Source organism: Perca fluviatilis, chromosome 13 (assembly GCF_010015445.1).
Source record: "Perca fluviatilis chromosome 13, GENO_Pfluv_1.0, whole genome shotgun sequence".
Classification (NCBI taxonomy): domain Eukaryota; kingdom Metazoa; phylum Chordata; class Actinopteri; order Perciformes; family Percidae; genus Perca; species Perca fluviatilis.
The window spans coordinates 36,335,355-36,355,520 of NC_053124.1; the positions used below are offsets into that span (position 1 = coordinate 36,335,355).

At 42.1% G+C, this 20,166-nt stretch overlaps 1 protein-coding gene across 1 annotated transcript; it reads left to right on the plus strand.

The window, feature by feature from the left end:
* The first annotated feature begins 3,041 nt into the window (after window positions 1–3,041).
* On the plus strand, window positions 3,042–18,748 carry gabpb2a (GA binding protein transcription factor subunit beta 2a). Its single transcript, XM_039820671.1, has 8 exons — window positions 3,042–3,296; window positions 4,674–4,781; window positions 6,365–6,532; window positions 10,795–10,989; window positions 11,571–11,721; window positions 13,165–13,362; window positions 13,879–13,997; window positions 18,213–18,748. Exons 2-8 carry the CDS (start codon window positions 4,674–4,676, stop codon window positions 18,567–18,569), a joined length of 1,296 nt encoding a protein of 431 aa, XP_039676605.1. The 5' UTR covers window positions 3,042–3,296; the 3' UTR covers window positions 18,570–18,748.
* Window positions 18,749–20,166: the final 1,418 nt, after the last annotated feature.

Consider the following 20,166-nt stretch of genomic DNA (forward strand, 5'->3'; position numbering starts at 1 on the left):
ACACACACAGACACACACATACAGACAGAGACACACACACACACACACACACACACACAGAGACACACACACACACAGACACACAAAATATCCTCCTGCAGACACACACACAAACACAAGCACACACACACACACACACAGACACACAAGCACACACACACACACACACAGAGACACACACACAAACATAGACACACATACACGCACACACACACAAACACACACACACACACACACAATACCTTTTAGGCACTGCTGGAATTGCCTCTGTAGTATCAAGTATGAAACATAAATCTATAGTGGATATTGTGTGTATAGTGTAGTTTGTCGCCCCCGTGAGGAATTCTGGGTAATGACAACAACACTGTCAGTACCTCCACATTATAGCCTTATTACATGTTGCATTCAGGGACTTTATTTCAAATGCGGCAGATTATAATATAATGAAGTAAAGCTTTATAACATTTTGATGTTTTTATTACAATATGCATTTCAACCAATGAGAACTCCCGTTGATGCACAGCTTCTGTCCTGAGTGCTTATTATAGTCTGGAACCTGTTTTTAATATTTAATGTCTGTTACGTTGGCGCCGATGTAAAGCTTAATAAATACCAATCTTAATATCCTGCTGTGTGTTCTGATTGATTTCTGAGCGCTAAATCATTTCTGAGTCTCATTTAAAAGTCATTGTTTATAATAAAGTGGAAGAGTATCAACCCTAACAGTGAGTTCTCCCATCACACCATAACAAAGGTACATACAGAAAGACGTCTTAACCCTTGGGTTGACTTTGGGTCAAATTGACCCGTTTTCCATTTTTGATTTAGATCAGAAAATATGGGACGTAGAAATAAGCAGATTGTGTGTGTGTGTGTGTGTGTGTGTGTGTGTGTGTGTGTTTGTGTCGGTCTATATATGTGTGTGTGTTTAAATGTAAAGAAGAAAAGTTTTAAAAATTTTAAACGTTGGATAAAGCAAAAAGAAACTGTGAAAAAAGGCAAAAATGTGGAAAAGAAAATGTGTTTTCTTTCAAGGTTGACGGGAAGACAACACAAGGGTTAAATCTTGTTTTTTTATAATAAAACAGAAGGCAAGAAGAAGAAGTTCAAAATATTGAGCAAAAACTTCACGATTCTGTTAGAAGTCAAATGTGTGTATATACACACACAAAAATATATATTTTATATATATATAAAAAATATATAAATATATATATATATATATATACAACCCTAAAAAAAAAAAAAAAAAACCCTATATACACACACACACACACACACACACACAAATATAGGGGCTCTTGGATACATATATATATGTTATTTTGTAATTAAATGAAATATCATTTTTTAATTATTGTTTTGGCATTTACAGCATTTACTGAATACATTTTTTCATGTAAAATGTTCTAAAAACACTAAAGTTTGTAGAACCAAACCCAACTTTAACAGTTCATTCACAATAAATAATACGCTAATGAAGAAATAATGGGCAGAACATTTAAAACATGAATAAAGTAACAGGACAGAAATTCAGTGTTTTTTGTTTAAAGCAGTAAAATAAACAAACGACAAATCTCAAAAATGTATTGGTTTACTTTTTTTGTATTTTATTATCAAATATCACCAATATTCACAATTTCAGTCAAAAAATAGGCAGATTTGAGAGAATAGTAACAAACACAGAGCAAGCAATATCAATAACTAATACAATTATTTACTAAAATAAAATTATAAAACTGAAGAAAAACAATCTGTTTAAAAAAAATGAAAAAATATTTTTTTAAACAATTAAACAAAAAAAGAAAACTAATTTTAAAAACAGAAAATAAATAATACAAAAAGAAGAAAAAAATTGACGAAATAAATAAAATAATAAAAAAAAAAGAAAAAACAAGTTGTCAGTCAGGCATTTAGGTACATAAATATTCACACAGTTAGGCTTTTCTGAGTATTACACAGCAGTGGAAAGTAATTAAGTGTACATGTAACATTAGTATTGTAGTATTTTTATAGTCTGGTATTATTACTTTTACTGAATACTTCTTACCCCGCTGGTATTGCAATATTTAACAGTTTTTTACAGCGTTATTTCGTTCAGATACGCTGCTTCAGGAGTTTAAAGCGGCTGTTCCAGTGGCTGCTCTGAGATCAGCGTTCCGTTCGGCGGTTTCCCGCCTTTTTGCTGTGACGCGGCCGCACAAACTGACCTGAGGTCTGCTCCAACGGCGCCGTCACTGCGGCCCGCCCACAAGGAGGTTAAACTCACTACACGGCTTCCTCCTCCGGTGTCGCGGGGCCGCCATTTTTGTACCCGATAAAACACAAAAATAACCGTTTTTTAAAAATCACTCCGGTCAGGCGAGCTAACTGCCGGACTCCGATTCACGTCAGGGGGACGTAAGCTCGCGGGAATATCCGAAAGAAGAAGGTAAAAGACGCTTTATTTTAACTTTCCAACAGCCTGCTTTCACACAGGCTAACCGCTAACAGAGCTAGCTGGTAAACAACGTCAACGAACACACGATGGAGACCGCACTTCCGGTCAGGACTTTCAACATAAAACACGGGCTGACAAAAAATATTTTAAAAAAAGTGCTGCAGTTGTGAAAACTAACATTACATTGTCACTTACACTGAAACCCTTTTATAGTTTTATTAAATTATAAAATACAAAGATGGGAAATCACCAGATTAAATAGCCACTGTCATTTAAGTTTGAGCAAAACCTCTCTGAACACCTTTTAATTTAAGATGTTATCAAGTAGGACCAGAGGTGGAAACTAATTACCATTTCTAACATCACTGTAATCAAGTAGTTTCTTGCGTGTATTTTAAAACCTGTAAGTTTATCACAGTAATAGTACTTATACCTTTAATTAAGTAGATTAAGATACCGGTAGTTTTGCTTGCGTTCTCCAAAAGTAATAGTACTTTTTGTGTTCCCTTTCCACCTCTGAGCAGGAGACGCTTCCATACACACGCTCTTATTTTGAAGGCCGTATCATCCATAACATCCAGGCGATACAGCGGCGGTCTCGCGCTAACTTGCCTTGGTAAACACGAGCCCGGAGGAGCCGGACGAGCAGCGGTGGCGCCTTAATATCAAAGTTTAATGCTTTGTGGAAAAAATAGTGCACATCACTGACCCGTTTGTGTTCAACAGAGTAGCAGAAGCGCATAAAACGCCGCCCACGCGGAGGGATTTGATCTGTTTTAGCCGGCTAGCGTGCTAACATTAGCTTAGGTTAGCCGAGAGAAGAGCACTGCGGCTCCCGAACCTAAACCTGCACGCAGTAAGTAGCTTCTCCTCCGTCCTCTCGATGTTTAAAAAACCGACTTTTAATCTCCAGGTGTAAGACGGCTCACAGAAGTCGGATATATTTTGATTTAAAAGAGTTTCGCGGGACCAACGTCCCGTAAGCGGTTTGACGTCGCGCGCTTGCAGAATGCTATTTTAACCGGATGTGGAAGTAGTTTTTTCTCCGTGTGTAAAATAGGAAATTTCTCTCTGACTTCCCCCGGAAAACCAACAACTTAATATCAAACGGTTTCCTGTCTGTTGTTGTTGTTGTAAATGTGTCGGTGCAGCCGGTAACTGTTTTAAACGGCTGTGGTTTGTAAATAAGGGCTCGCGGAGGGGAGAGACGGGGGGACGTGGCACATGGCGGACTCTTTTCTGTCCGAACGGGCGCATAAAATGGCTTCTCGTCTTTTTCCGTTGTTTCTCCATCCAGATACATTGCGGCGTTGCTGCGTCCATTATCGGACAGAAAGTGTCCGCCTAACTCACCCCAGATTCGGCCACTTTTACACCCAAACAAAGCACTGGTGGAAGAAGTACTCAAGGCACTTTACATGAGTACTAAGTACTAATTCCACACTGTAAAAATACTCTGAACATAGGGGGGTCAAAAACACAGAAAACATTGTTGGGGGAAATGTATAAATAAATAAATAACTTTAAAATAACTGTCCAAAAACAACTTCAGAAGTAGACAAAAACGTTGGAAAATTGACAAAAAACAACAAATTTTGGAATTAGGTGACAAAAAATCCTTTAAAAAAAATGCTGAAAATTGACAAAAAATTAAAATAGGTGATAGAAATTGGAAATTGAAAAAGGTGACAAAAACGTTCACAAACAACCAGTGGAGGAAGTAGTCAGACACTTTACTGCATTAAAAGTACTCTGTTTACAGTAGTATTGATCTTTATTTTGACTTTTTAGACTTTTTATCTTTTGAATATTTTGACTTTTTATCTTTAAATATTTTGACTTTTTTATCTTCAAATATTTTGACTTTTTTTAAATATTTTGACTTTTTAAATATTTTGACTTTTTATCTTTGAATATTTTTGACTTTTTATCTTTTAAATATTTTTGACTTTTTATCTTTTGAATATTTTGACTTTTTATCTTTTAAATATTTTGACTTTTTGTCTTTTAAATATTTTGACTTTTTATCTTAAATATTTTGACTTTTTATCTTTGAATATTTTTGACTTTTTATCTTTTGAATATTTTGACTTTTTATCTTTAAATATTTTGACATTTTGGATGTGGAATAAAGTGTGAAACTGCGGAGCTGTTTAGCGCATTAAGACGTGTTTAAGGGCATTTCTGCGTTCTATATTAACGTGGTTTTTGTGTGTGTGTGTGTGTGTGTCAGATGTCGCTGGTGGACCTCGGGAAGCGTCTGCTGGAGGCGGCGCGGAAAGGTCAAGACGATGAGGTCAGAAACCTGATGGCCAACGGAGCGCCGTTCACCACCGACTGGGTGAGACTTCAAACGCTCGTTGCGTTTAGAAAAGACTAAAGTCTGACGTAGAGCGCGGCGTACGGAGACAATAAAATATCGCGATATTTTCGGACCAAATTCCTCGATATCGATACCGCGACGATATTGTAGTGTTGACTATCGGTGCTTTCACAACATATTAACACAATGAGATTTTAGATCAATAATCACCAGTAATGTGGATATGATGACTAAGTGGGTAAAAGGTGAATAATAGAAGAGCTACAGCAGTCTGGTGAGGTCAGGAAATGACATCACTTTACTGTGATGCAGCCTTTAACACCAGGAGAAGACACTTATGTCATATTACGATATCCCAAATCTAAGACGAGCTCTAGTCTCGTATCACGATATATTCATATATTGCCAGGCTCTAGTGTGTGTGTGTGTGTGTGTGTGTGTGTGTGTGTGTGTGTGTGTGTGTGTGTGTGTGTGTGTGTGTGTGTGTGTGTGTGTGTGTGTGTGTGTGTGTGTTGGAGTTACTGTGTGTGTGTGTGTGTGTGTAAATGTAAAGACATATCTGTGTGTTACTGTGTGTGTTTGTCTGTGTGTGTGTGTGTGTGTGTGTGTGTGTGTGTGTGTGTGTGTGTGTGTGTGTAAATGTAAACACGTGTGTGTGTGTTAGTTACTGTGTGTTTGTGTGTGTGTAAATGTAAAGACATATCTGTGTGTTACTGTGTGTGTTTGTCTCTCTCTGTGTGTGGGGTGTGTGTGTGTGTGTGTGAGAATGTAAAGGTGTGTGTGTATACTGACATATATGTGTTTTTGTGTGTGCGTGTGTGTGTGTACTGACATATACGTGTGTGTGTGTGTGTGTGTGTGTGTGTGTGTGTGTGTGTGTTTGTGTGTGTGTGTGTGTGTGTGTGTAATGACATATATCTGTGTGTGTGTGTGTGTAATGACCTATATCTGTGTGTGTGTGTGTGTGTGTGTGTGTGTGTGTAATGACATATATCTGTGTGTGTGTGTGTGTGTGTGTGTGTGTGTGTGTGTGTGTGTGTGTGTGTGTGTAATGACCTATATCTGTGTGTGTGTGTGTGTGTGTGTAATGACATATATCTGTGTGTGTGTGTGTGTGTGTGTGTGTGTAATGACCTATATCTGTGTGTGTGTGTGTGTGTGTGTGTGTGTGTGTGTGTGTGTGTGTGTGTGTGTGTGTGTGTGTGTGTAATGACATATATCTGTGTGTGTGTGTGTGTGTGTGTGTGTAATGACATATATCTGTGTGTGTGTGTGTGTGTGTGTGTGTGTAATGTAATGACGTGTGTGTGTGTGTGTGTGTGTGTGTGTGTGTGTGTGTGTGTGTGTGTGTGTGTGTGTGTGTGTGTGTGTGTGTGTGTGTGTGTGTGTGTGTGTGTAATGACATATATCTGTGTGTGTGTGTGTGTGTGTGTAATGTAATGACATATCTGTGTGTGTGTGTGTGTGTGTGTGTGTGTGTGTGTGTGTGTGTGTGTGTGTGTAATGTAATGACATCTCTGTGTGTGTGTGTGTGTGTGTGTGTGTGTGTGTGTGTGTGTGTAATGTAATGACATATCTGTGTGTGTGTGTGTTTCCTGTAGTTGGGGACCTCCCCCCTGCATCTCGCCGCCCAGCACGGCCATTACTCCACCGCCGACGTGCTGCTGAGGGCCGGGGTGAGCAGAGACGCCCGCACCAAGGTGGACCGCACGCCGCTGCACATGGCCGCCGCCGAGGGACACACTGTCATAGTAGAGCTGCTGGTCCGGGTGAGAGCCAATCAGGATTCAGTCTAGACTTCTAACCAGCAAATGAGAGCATGACACCAGCTGACAGGAAGTGAGAAAAAAGGCATAGTAGGCTATAGTATGTCGAAAAAAGTCATAGTGTCTCAAACTGCACACTTCTGTCGGTACACCGCTAATGTGAACTGACCACTTCCTGCCGTAGTGACCACTTCCTGCCGTAGTGACCACTTCCTGCCGTAGTGACCACTTCCTGCCGTAGTGACCACTTCCTGCCGTAGTGTCCACTTTTGTATCGTCCCAGAAGTAACACTTGATGTTAAAACGCTTACCGGAAACGACGAGCTCAGTCGGCTCGCCGCCTCTCAAAATCTGACGAAAATCTTCTGAAATGAAGACAGATTCAGCAACTGCACACACACACACACAGACACACACACACACACACACAGACACACACAAACACACACACACAGATATATGTCATTACACACACAGATACACACACACACACAGATATATGTCATTACACACACAGATAACACACACACACACACACACACACACAGATATATGTCATTACACACACACACACACAGATATATGTCCTTACACACACAGATACACACACACACACAGATATATGTCATTACACACACACACACACAGATATATGTCATTACACACACAGATACACACACACACACACACACACAGATATATGTCATTACACACACACACACACACACACACACAGATATATGTCATTACACACACAGATACACACACACACACACACACACAGATATGTCATTACACACACACACACACACACACACAGATATATGTCATTACATAACACACACACACACACACAGATATGTCATTAACACACACACACACACACACACACACACACACACAGATATATGTCATTACACACACACACACACACACACACAGACAGATATATGTCATTACACACACACACACACACACACACAGATATATGTCATTACACACACAGATACACACACACACACACACACACACACAGACAGATATATGTCATTAACACACACACACACACACACACACAGACAGATATATGTCATTAAACACACACACACACACACACACAGATATGTCATTACACACACACACACACACACACACACACACACACACACACACACACACACACAGATATATGTCATTACACACACACATACACACACACAGATATATGTCATTACACACACACACACACACACAGATATATGTCATTACACACACAGATACACACACACAGATATATGTCATTACACACACACACACACAGATATGTCATTACACACACAGATACACACACACACACACACAGAGACAAACGGCCTATTTCTCACTTAAAATGTTTTCAGAAACCGTTTCGGTGAACTATAGTTCATCTTGACTATACTAGTCAAGATGACGCCCGTTAGTGCGCGTAGTGTCCATTGTTCCACACTGAACTTTTCACAATTTTTAGGGGGTCATTTGGGTACTTTCAGTGCTCTGACTTTTTGCGTTACTACGATATACTTATCGTGAAGTGTGCAGTAGGGGCTTTGAGACACAGCCATAGCGTGTCAAAAAAGTCATATTATAGTATGTCGAATAAAGTCTTTAAAAGTCATAGTATAGTATGTCGAAAAAGTCGTATTATAGTATGTCGAAAAGCCTTAAAAAGTCATAGTATAGCATGTCAAGAAAAAGTCATATTATAGTATGTTGAAAAGTCTTAAAAAGTCATAGTATAGTATGTCGAAAAACTCAGAACAAAGTCATATTATAAGATAGACTTTATTAATCCCACTCTGAGTGCTGCAGCAGCTCCAAAAAGTGTTTACACACATCAGAATAACACAAATACACATTAAGTAGACATAGGAGAAAAAATATAAATAATGACAGGGAATGGAAAAATAGAATAGAATTAGTTATAGAAATAATAATAATAATAACAACTAGAAAACTTGCTGTTTGACATCACAGGCCATCGTCACCACAGGTATATAGTTAATATCATTAGTAACAGCTGATCTGAGCTACCTTAACTCTGCTGTTTGACATGTCCTGTAAGAGAGGACAACACGGCCTACAGTAAAGAGTCTCCATGATGGGAGGTGTGTGTGTGTCAGAACATGTTGCTATGGTGATTTCCGCATATTTCTTTTTTCAATTTTATCGGCAGTTGGTATGATCAAAGCCAAAAGTTTAAGTATGATGGATTCCATAGTTACATGTCTGCGAGCCCGGCACAACATTTCCTACATTTTGACCAACAATGATGTATGAAGAGTAAATACTGTAGGGGAGAGAGTGATTTGTTTGGAAACATTTCAGAGAATCGTACTGCAGCTTCACCCTCTAGCTCTCAACATTCTGGCCCCATACACACACATTGGAAAATCTGAAAGGGTCTGAAAACGAATTGCAGCTCCATTTCTTTTCATTGTTTCTATCGGCAGTTGGTATGATCAGAGCCAAAAGTTTATGTCCGATGGATTCAGTAGTTACATGTCTGCGACCGGCACAAAATTCCCTACATTTTGACCAACTATGATGTATGAAGAGTAAATACTGTAGGGGAGAGAGTGATTTGTTTGGAAGAAAGTTCAGAGAATCCTACTGCAGCTCCATTGTTTTTTTTGTTGTTTCTATCGGCAGTTGGTATGATCAGAGCCAAGAGTTTACGTCCGATTGATTCCATAGTTACATGTCTGCGACCGGCACAAAAATCCCTACATTTTGACCAACAATGATGTATGAAGAGTAAATACTGTAGGGGAGAGAGCGATTTGTTTGGAAACATTTCAGAGAATCGTACTGCAGCTCCCCCCTCTGTCCTCCCCTCTAACGCTCAACATTCTGTCCCCATACACACACATTGGAAAATCTGAAACGGTCTGAAAAGACGACAATACGTAAACCGTGATTTCGTAGAAACCGTGCTTGATATCCGAATGAACATTCAGCCCAATAAATGCCAAAATCTTGTCTTTGGTTTAAACTTTTAATTTTCTTTCTACATTAAGGTATGGCGATACAGCATTGCCCCAAAGAGGGGTTGTTTAGAGTGATGTTAAGCGATTTTCCCGAAGATTTCCCATTCAAGTCTATGGGACAATTTTGTGCCGTTTTTTGCCGATTTCGTGAAAACCATGCGGCAAATCTCTTAGAGAAGTCATAGCACACCATTCCCGAGCATACCACACGTTTTGATGTATTTTGTGTGCACGTGTTGGCAACGCTCCGTGACTAGTAGCGGGACAAAAAACAGGTGGATAATAAGTAAGGGTTAATGCCCGACGAGGTGTCCTTTGTCAGGTATTAATGGACGACGGGGAGGCGTGAACCGTCCGACGCGCAGCATATAAAACATTAGTTCATATTTTAATTAGTTTTACAATCGAAATCTAAAGTTTATCCAAACAATAACTCCGTTTCCTTGGTTACGCCTGACGGTTTGACTAATACCTGGAACAATCATTCCCATCCATCAGGTTCTTATGCAACGCAAACGTTGTTCACTCCCCCCAGGAAACAGGAAGGACCTTAGATACGACTTGCCTCCCTTAGCAACCGGAGATATTTATATAGTCCGCTCAGCTGATAGAAGCCTTCAGTTTAGCTACGAGCCAGAAAGCTAACGCTATGCTAGCAAGAGCCAAAGTCAATAACATTGTGTACAGTAAAAATAATTTGACAGTATGTTGAACAACAAGACAAGCTAGCTATCCAGCCATGTCATTGTCCCCAAAACAATATAACGACTTTTACAAAGAATTTGATCCGCGATGTGTAACGTTACTGTCGGCTGCAGCGGCGCAGCCTGAAGCAGCGAGCTGAGATATGTGAGATAACGTTATTCTCTGTGAAACAAAGTCAGTCCAGAGGGCCAGTAGAACTTACTTCTTGCAGCCTGTGTGTTTTAGCGCCATCCGGTGGTGTTCAGAGGACGAGTTGGAAACAATAAATCCACATTTCCTTTTTGATTTAATGTAGCGCATTCATTTAGAACAGTAAACGGTCAGTTTCACCGGAAATCCTGTAGTAGGTGTCCAAAATAACTTTTTAAATGGACACCCTGCAGCCAATCAGAATCGAGTATTCACCCAGACCATGGTATAATATTAGGTATGGGCAATAATAGACATTGTGCCGATTGCACATCAGCACACTGAATAATAAAAACAACAACCATAGTCATAAATGCTGTTTTTTTTTTTTTTTACTTTTTCCAGAGCGGAGCGGACATCAACGCCAAAGACATGCTGAAGATGACGGCGCTGCACTGGGCGGCGCAGCACGGACACCACGGCGTCGCCGAGACGCTCATCAAACACGGCGCCGACGTGCACGCGCTCAGCAAGTTCGACAAGTCGCCGTTTGACATCGCCGCCGACATCCAGAACACGGAGCTGATGCTGCTGCTGCAGGTCAGATGCCGGTTACAGTCATAACCACGGTTACACAACTTTATCGACACAAACGTGGGTCACACAGAACCATAGATATAGGACAATAGACATGACATGACGTCATAACTAATGGATTACCTGGGTAGTGTTTACATGCTTACTATACAAGCTTTATTATGGGCTGTGCAGCACATGTAGCTTTATCTAAAGGACCAAAGTGAATAGGGAGGCTGGCATCACTTCTCACCAGTATAGCGTAGATGAGACATTTATTTTGTACATATAGGTCAAGTTAAACAGCAAAAAGGTCAGTGAACTAGCTAGCTAGCTGCGTAGCTTTACTGTTAGCTACTAACAGACCAGCTGCATTCTAACTTCAGTCAAAGTAACGCTAACTGCTAGCGCTCAACGGCATTGATTTATTAGCAACACAGATAATTAATGACCGGCAACCATTGTTTTGTGAGCTACGCTAACTTAGCTCAAATGTTGTGTCTGTCTGTCTGTCTGTCTGTCTGTCTGTCTGTGTGTGTCTGTCTGTCTGTCTGTGTGTGTGTGTGTGTGTGTGTGTGTGTGTGTGTGTGTGTGTGTGTGTATAGGAGGGCATGCAGAACCAGGTGAACATGAACCAGGTGAGCATGAACGTGGAGACGAGCAGCACCAACCAGCCGCAGTTCATCATCCAGGGAATCCCGTCCATCCAGGGAGGGGTGGTCAACCTGGCCGAGCTGCTCAACAAGGCCAACGCAGGTACACACACAACACACACACACAGATACTGTATATGTCGGAGTAAACTGTCTGCAGTTTTGTTGAAGTCACAGAGAGTCACGGTTGGTTTCCAGTGTAGTTACAGTTTTTCATAACTTCATGCCAGACAGCGTTTGCTGCGATATGATATTAATGGCGAGGTGAAAACGGCGCTGTTGACGTTACACTTCCTGTTAGACAAGCAGGCACAATGGTGGTTTCTCTGCCCTGCTGACTGACTGACAGGTTGCAAAGCAAGGCACTTACATTAAGGTTACTCTGAGTGAGCAGTGTTACCAGAATTTTTTAATTTTGATAACCGTTTTGATTCGCAATAAAGGTGGAAAATAAAAGCGTTGTGTTGAAATGGATTTTAAAACATATGGTGTCGAAAAAAGTATCGTTAGGAACCGGCATCAAACTAAGGTATCGAAATTGGCACCCGGATCGAAAGATTTTGAACTTCGCCCAGCCCTATATATATATATATATATATATATATATATATACATACATACACACACACACACACACACACTCACTCACACACACACACACTCACTCACTCACTCACTCACTCACTCACTCACAAAGTAAACTTTCACCGTTCTCCTTTTACATGATTGTTACCGGCCGACCCTTCCCCTTTAAGACAGGTGGTCATGTGACGTAACGTTAGCCCGAGTCTCTTAGCGTGTAGAAAAGTACCGTAAGCGGCAGCTGCCGCTGACACAGTGATGGAAAAGTATTAGCAATCACTGTGATGCTAATACTTTTCCTCGGGTAGTCAGTGTTTTTTTATGTACGCTGCAAAGACGAACTAAATCACCTGATTAATGCAACTTAATCCCCGACATCTCCCGGCCATTTTTCACCGCAGAAAGCTGCTACCGGCCAGGCTAAAGCTAACATAGTCAGCCTAAAGAAACAAGGTGTCTGCCCCAGCTAACGTTACGGTTAGGGGCCGCGACGCTGGGAACGTAACACTAATCTACAACAGCAGTCGGTTTCTGATATAACGTAATTTACACTGATTTGAGTGCTCTTAAATACAGTTTGTTGCAAGTATGTGCATATGCAGGCTCTGCCAACCACCAATCACAATCAATGTTGATAAATTTATCATACAACCAAAGCAGGCCCCATGCCAATCTCTAGGTAGACATCAATGGCAGTGTGTTGAGTTATTTTGAGGGGACAGTACATTTACACTGTTATACAAGCTGTACACTTAATACTTTACATTGTAGCAAAGTGTCATTTCTTCAGTGTTGTCCCATTTAAAGATAAAATGAAATATTTACTAAAATGTGAGGGGTGTTCTCACTTTCGTGAGATACTGTACATATACACACACACACACACACACACACACACACTCGGTCCCAGCTGTTGGCCGATCTGTGGAGTTTTCACGTTTTTGCGTCTCTTTGTGTGTTTCAGGCGACTCGGAGGAAGCGATGGCCGCTAGCGCTCTGGACTCCAACATCCAGCACGCCACCGTCGTCAACGAGGCCGGTCAGAGGGTCATCACCATAGTAACGGACCCGCGCCACAGGCAACCTGCATACCACCGCGCGCGCCCCCTTCTTGTTGAAGGAGCGCGGGGAAGAGAGGGGGTCACCATTGCCCCACTCTGGTGTTTCCCCTCTCATTCCCCCTGCTCTGGTGTTTTCCCCTCTCATTCCCCCCGGCTCTGGTGTTTCCCCTCTCATTCCCCCTGCTCTGGTGTTTCCCCTCTCATTCCCCCTGCTCTGGTGTTTCCCCCTCTCATTCCCCCTGCTCTGGTGTTTCCCCTCTCATTCCCCCTGCTCTGGTGTTTCCCCTCTCATTCCCCCTGCTCTGGTGTTTCCCCTCTCATTCCCCCTGCTCTGGTGTTTCCCCTCTCATTCCCCCTGCTCTGGTGTTTCCCCTCTCATTCCCCCTGCTCTGGTGTTTCCCCTCTCATTCCCCCTGCTCTGGTGTTTCCCACTCTCATTCCCCATGCTCTGGCGTTTAAAAACCGAACACTTAAAAACCAAAATGTAGCAGTGGAGATGTAGCCCAATATATTGATTTGTGTGTGTGTGTGTGTGTGTGTGTGTGTGTGTGTGTCTGTGTGTGTGTGTGTGTCGTGTGTGTGTGTCTCTCTGTCTGGGTGTGTCTGTGTGTTTTCAGTGTTGGCGGTGCCGGCCAACACCGTGACGGAGGAGGTGGTGACTGAGGAGCCTCAGCCTCCGCCCTCCAGGAAGAGGAAGCTGGAGGTGACCAACAACCACAACGACACGGGAGAGACGGTAAGACACGTTGACTGTGTGTGTGCGTGCGTGTTAGGGCTGACGAATTCCGAAATTTGATTTATAATTCGTTGTGAGCTAACATTATGTACCGAGTAACCTTAGCACAACATAACGGAGCTAACATTAAATACCGAGTAACCTTAGTACAACATCTCGGAGCTAACGTTACATACCAAGTAACCTCCGTACAACATCACAGAGCTAACGTTACGTACCAAGTAACCTTAGCACAACATAACGGAGCTAACGTTACATACCGAGTAACCTTAGTACAACATCACGAAGCTCGTGTTACGTAAAGAGTAACCTTAGTACAACATCACGAAGCTCGTGTTACGTAAAGAGTAACCTTAGTACAACATCACGAAGCTGACGTTACGTAAAGAGTAACATTAGTACAACATCACGGAGCTGACGTTACGTAAAGAGTAACCTTAGTACAACATCACGAAGCTCACGTTACGTAAAGAGTAATCTTAGTACAACATCACGGAACTAACGTTACGTACCAAGTAACCTCAGTACAACATCACGGAGCTAACGTTACGTACCAAGTAACCTCAGTACAACATGAAAGAGCTAACGTTACATACCGAGTAACCTCAGTACAACATCACGGAGCTTACATTACGTACCAAGTCACGTTATTACAACATCACGGAGCTAAGGTTACGTACTGAGTAACCCCAGTACAACATGACAGAGCTAACATTACTTACCGAGTAACCTTAGTACAACATCACGAAGCTAACGTTACGTACCAAGTAACTTTTGTACGACATCACGGAACTAACGTTACGTACCGAGTAAACTCTGTAAAACATCACGGAGCTAACGTTACGTACGAAGTAACCTCAGTACAACATGACAGAGCTAACGTTACTTACCGAGTAACCTCAGTACAACATCACGGAGCTAACATTACGTACCAAGTCACGTTATTACAACATCACGGAGCTAACGTTACGTACCAAGTCACGTTATTACAACATCACGGAGCTAAGGTTACGTACTGAGTAACCCCAGTACAACATGACAGAGCTAACATTACTTACCGAGTAACCTTAGTACAACATCACGGAGCTAACGTTACGTACCAAGTAACCTTTGTATGACATCACGGAACTAACGTTACGTACCGAGTAAACTCGGTAAAACATCACGGAGCTAACGTTACGTACCAAGTAACCTCAGTACAACATGACAGAGCTAACGCTACTTACCGAGTAACCTCAGTACAACATCACGGAGCTAACATTACGTACCAAGTCACGTTATTACAACATCACGGAGCTAACGTTACGTACCGAGTAACCTCGGTACAACATCACGGAGCTAACGTTACGTACCGAGTAATATGCAGACTTTGGCTGATTATGGGTTGAATTATGTGATCGAATAATTGCGTTTTTCTGGAGGGACTGGACTCTTTGCGGAGAAACTCAGATTTACAGATCTGTCGATTAAATCAACTAATCTAATTAAATTACTTAATTATAAACTAATTAGTCGATGCAATTGAACGAGTGTTAGTCGTGTTAGTCGTCAGCACTAGTGCGTACGCGTGTGTGACAACCTTTTGTCTTGAATTACGACAATATTTTCTTTCAAGGGGTGATAGAATGATTATATCGGGTATTTCACACTGTTCCTTATGGTCTCCTAATGGGGTATGTAACATTGGTTGGGCTGAAAATGGCCTGGTTGATATTTTATTGGCTCTTATGCATCCCTGTGTTTTGGCCCTATTTGTAACAAGAGCTTTTCTTCCAAATATGGTATGCTCATGAATAATTAGATGAGCTGCGCGCTGATTGATTGAGCGAATCCCCATACACACACATTAGTTAGAGTAATCAAATAAAGCTCAAATATGGGCCGTTTTACGAAAATTTATGGCTAATTGCAAATTTGGTAAGACGTGTCAGACTTTAGGAGCTCCACACAGTCTGACGAGAAAGCGGCAGCCTGCCGGCATAACTATAATATATTTACAGTTTGAATTTCGTCACGACACTTATATCACAGCTACCCCAAGGTCTTACAAAGCTAACGTTGTGTCCATTTTCAATGTAAGGCATTTTTATGAACGTCACTCGTTTTGTTAGGAGGAACAGCTAGCTAGCTATATGTCCCATTCAATACAATAGGAAAAGATCGCTGCTAGCTAGCTAGCTGCACTTTCGGCGTAACTATAGTAGCTATATTTACAGTTTGAATTTCGTCATGGCACTTGTATCACAGCTACCTCAAGGTCTTACAAAGATAAAGTTGTGTCCATTTTCAATGTAAGTCAGGCGTTTTGTTAGGAGGAGCAGCTAGCTAGCTATATGTCTCATTGAATACAATGGGGAAATACCGCAGCTAGCTAGCTACACTTTCGGCATAACTATAATATATTTACAGTTTGAATTTCGTCATGGCACTTATATCACAGCTACCCCAAGGTCTTACAAAGCTAACAGTGGTGTCAGATTTAAATTTAATGATTTTTTTTGTGAACACTAGCTAGGGGTTTCGTTAGCTGTGACTGTCCCTTCAATCCTATGTGTACAGATTGCGGATAGTTAGCTTCATTTTTGGTGTAATTCGAGTATATTTACAGTTTGAATTTCGTCACGCCACTTATACAACATCTAACTAAAAGTCTTATAAAGCTAACAACGGTGTCCGATTTCAATTTTATATTTTTTTTGTGAATTTCAGAGGAATTCTAAGAGGAGGCTAGCTAGCCTTCATTGATAGAGCTACATCCTCATCTATCAATGAGACTCACGGACAAGAGGCATTTTATTTTAACGATCGTTTGTTTAAATAACTCAACACATTAAAAGAGTAACTGGAATCTGTGGTAAGAGAATGCTGGCGTAACAAGCTCGCTGACCGCGCTCTCACTCACATACACCGGGCATTTAGCTAGCAGGAAGAGGGGAGCTGCAGGCCCTGGAGCTCTGTCAGAGCAGCGGCATTTGGTAGTCCATTAGCCCACAAAACGGTGACTTTGCGCGGGTATGGAGTGCTGTGGGCCAGCCTTGAGCTCCAAGTACCTCATAGCAGGCCGGGGTCTGTGAAGGAAGGCGGGCCGGGCGGCGAGGCAGATACACAGGCAGCACTGGCAGCTGAACTCCGACACAGTTGGACAAAATTTGCAATTAGACATCAATTTTCGTAAAACGGCCCATATTTGAGCTTTATATAGTTGATTTCTGGCATTAAAAAAAGTCTCAGAAGTGAATTTAATGGTAAAATGGCATATGAAAAATGTATACAATTTCTGAGATCTGCCCGACCTAGAGTCAGAAGACTAACTGATCTCAGGTCAGTCGTGTAGCCTATGAAAATGTTGGGGCGTGACAAAGAGACTAGAGACAAATGAGGAGGAGCCACCGAATTGACGTCAACTAGGAGGCTTGTTGAGATTTGCCTGTTTTCAGAGGCAGTTTCAAATAGTGAGATTTTCAGAGGAAAGAGGTGTCAATGGGATTTAGAGGTTCTATGTATAGTACAGGCCAAACGTTTGGACACACCTTCTCATTCAATGCTCTCTACTGTTGTCTCTCTTCATACTACTCTCTACTGTTGTCTCTCTTCATACTACTCTCTACTGTTGTCTCTTTACATACTACTCTCTACTGTTGTCTCTCTACATACTACTCTCTACTGTTGTCTCTCTTCATACTACTCTCTACTGTTGTCTCTCTACATACTACTCTCTACTGCTGTCTCTCTACATACTACTCTCTACTGTTGTCTCTCTACATACTACTCTCTACTGTTGTCTCTCTTCATACTACTCTTATGTTGTCTTCTCTACATCTACTACTCTAGCTGTTGTCTCTCTACATACTACTCTCTGCTGTTGTCTCTCTACATACTACTCTCTGCTGTTGTCTCTCTTCATACTACTCTCTACTGTTGTCTCTCTTCATACTACTCTCTGCTGTTGTCTCTCTACATACTACTCTCTACTGTTGTCTCTCTACATACTACTCTCTACTGTTGTCTCTCTACATACTAACACATTGAATGAGAAGGTGTGTCCAAACTTTTGGCCTGTACTGTATGTCCTAGTTACCCACCAAACTGTCGTTATTCAACTATGACAAGGTAAAATCGGTTTTGCATTCTATCACCCCTTTTAAATATTACAGCTTTTTGCCTGGAAACTGATGACTGAACTGATGTTTAAACTGTCCTGTTGTTGTTGTTTAGGAGCTGCTGCAGAGGCAGCTGCTGGAGGCCAACAGGAAGGCCCAGGAGTACCGGACGCAGCTGATGCGTAAGGAGCAGGAGGCCGAGCAGTACCGCATCAAGCTGGAGGCCATGTCCCAGAGCCAGACCACCATCAACAACAACAACAACAACGCCGCCGCCGGGGGCAACGCTGCCAGTCCCGAGGAAGTGGTGGGCGGCGACGAGGAGGACGAAGAGGAAGAGGAGGCGTCCGGCGCGATGGTGGAGGAAGGAGAGATGGTGGTGCTGCAGGACGGAGGGATCATCATGGAGGGGGAGGAGGGGCAGGTCACGCTGGTGGAGACGGGCGGAGAGACCACCGAGGTCAGCTCCTAACGGGAGAGGAGAGACAGATCATAAACGGGAGGGGTTTGAGTCACAGCGGGAGGATTTAAAGTGTGTGAATCGTTCCCACGAAAAGACGGCGGAGAGGAGAGACTGAATGGCTCGCTTTCGTGAGAACACAGCGAGACGATTTAAAAGACCAATGGAAACAAAAGACTGGCTGGCCTAAACACACATACATATATATATACACACACACAGACACACAGACACACAAACACACACAGACAGACACACAAACAAACACACACACACACATACACAGACAGACAGACACACATACACACACACAGACAGACAGACAGACAGACATAAACACACACACACAGAGACACAGACACACACACAGACAGACAAACAGACAGACACACATAAAACCACACAGACACACACAAACACACACACAAAGACTGACTAGCCTAGACACACACACAGACAGACAGACACACATAAATACACACAGACACACACACTCACAGACTGACTGGCCTAAACAACAAGCTAACACACATACACACACACACACATAGACACACACACATAGACAGACACACAAACACATAGACACACACATAGACAGACACACATAGACAGACACACAAACACATAGACACACACATAGACACACACTCACAGACTGACTGGCCTAAACAACAAGCTAAAACACACACATACACACAAACACATAGACACACACACAGACACACACATAGACAGACACACACATAGACAAACACTCACAGACTGACTGGCCTAAACAACAAGCTAACACACACAGACGGACACACACACACACAGACACACACTCACAGACTGACTGGCCTAAACAACAAGCTTGGTCTTGCACCATTTTGACTCCCTGAAAGATTTTGATGATCACACTTTCAGAGAGGGACACAAAATGGCTTCTCCTCCCCCAAAAAGGGGAAAAACCAGCAGGAAGAGAGAGACAGGACAGGACAGACCTGACGGAGGAGTGTCATCATGCACCCTTTATACATCCCAGAAAGAAGAGGGTCAGGGTTAAAGACCAGATCATAACATTGAGCATTTTCCTCGTTTGTTGTTTTTAGTTTTTTTTTGGATTCCGATGGGTGTCAAATAATCCTGTTTTTAATCTCTCTCTCGTTATCTCCGCAGCGTTTTTCGGTTTTTGAGAAAGTCTTGAGAAACCGGGACCACGTTCAGCCTTTTTTTTTCATCCTACCAGACGCTCAAACCTTCGCTGTAGCTTCAACCGTTAATACTAAAGGGATGCACCCAATCCACATATTCTGGGCGGTTTTGGCCGAATACCGAACCCACTGGTTGAGATTGTGCTGACTCCTCCTCCCATCCTCAGTGCACGAACACAGTAAACACATGAATGTAATTGTAAGTAAACAGTGACGGTCAGTGTGACGCTTATCAGTTCAATTTTCTAAGCACAAACGGACCGTTGGGAAAAACAGAAAAATGGGTTCCAATATCCAATTTTTCATTTTTTCCACCTTGACAATATACTACACATGTCTTGGCCCTCGGTGCGATTTTTATTTTCCAGTGTGGCCCTCTGGGAACACAACATCACCGCTGATAAAACATGTGG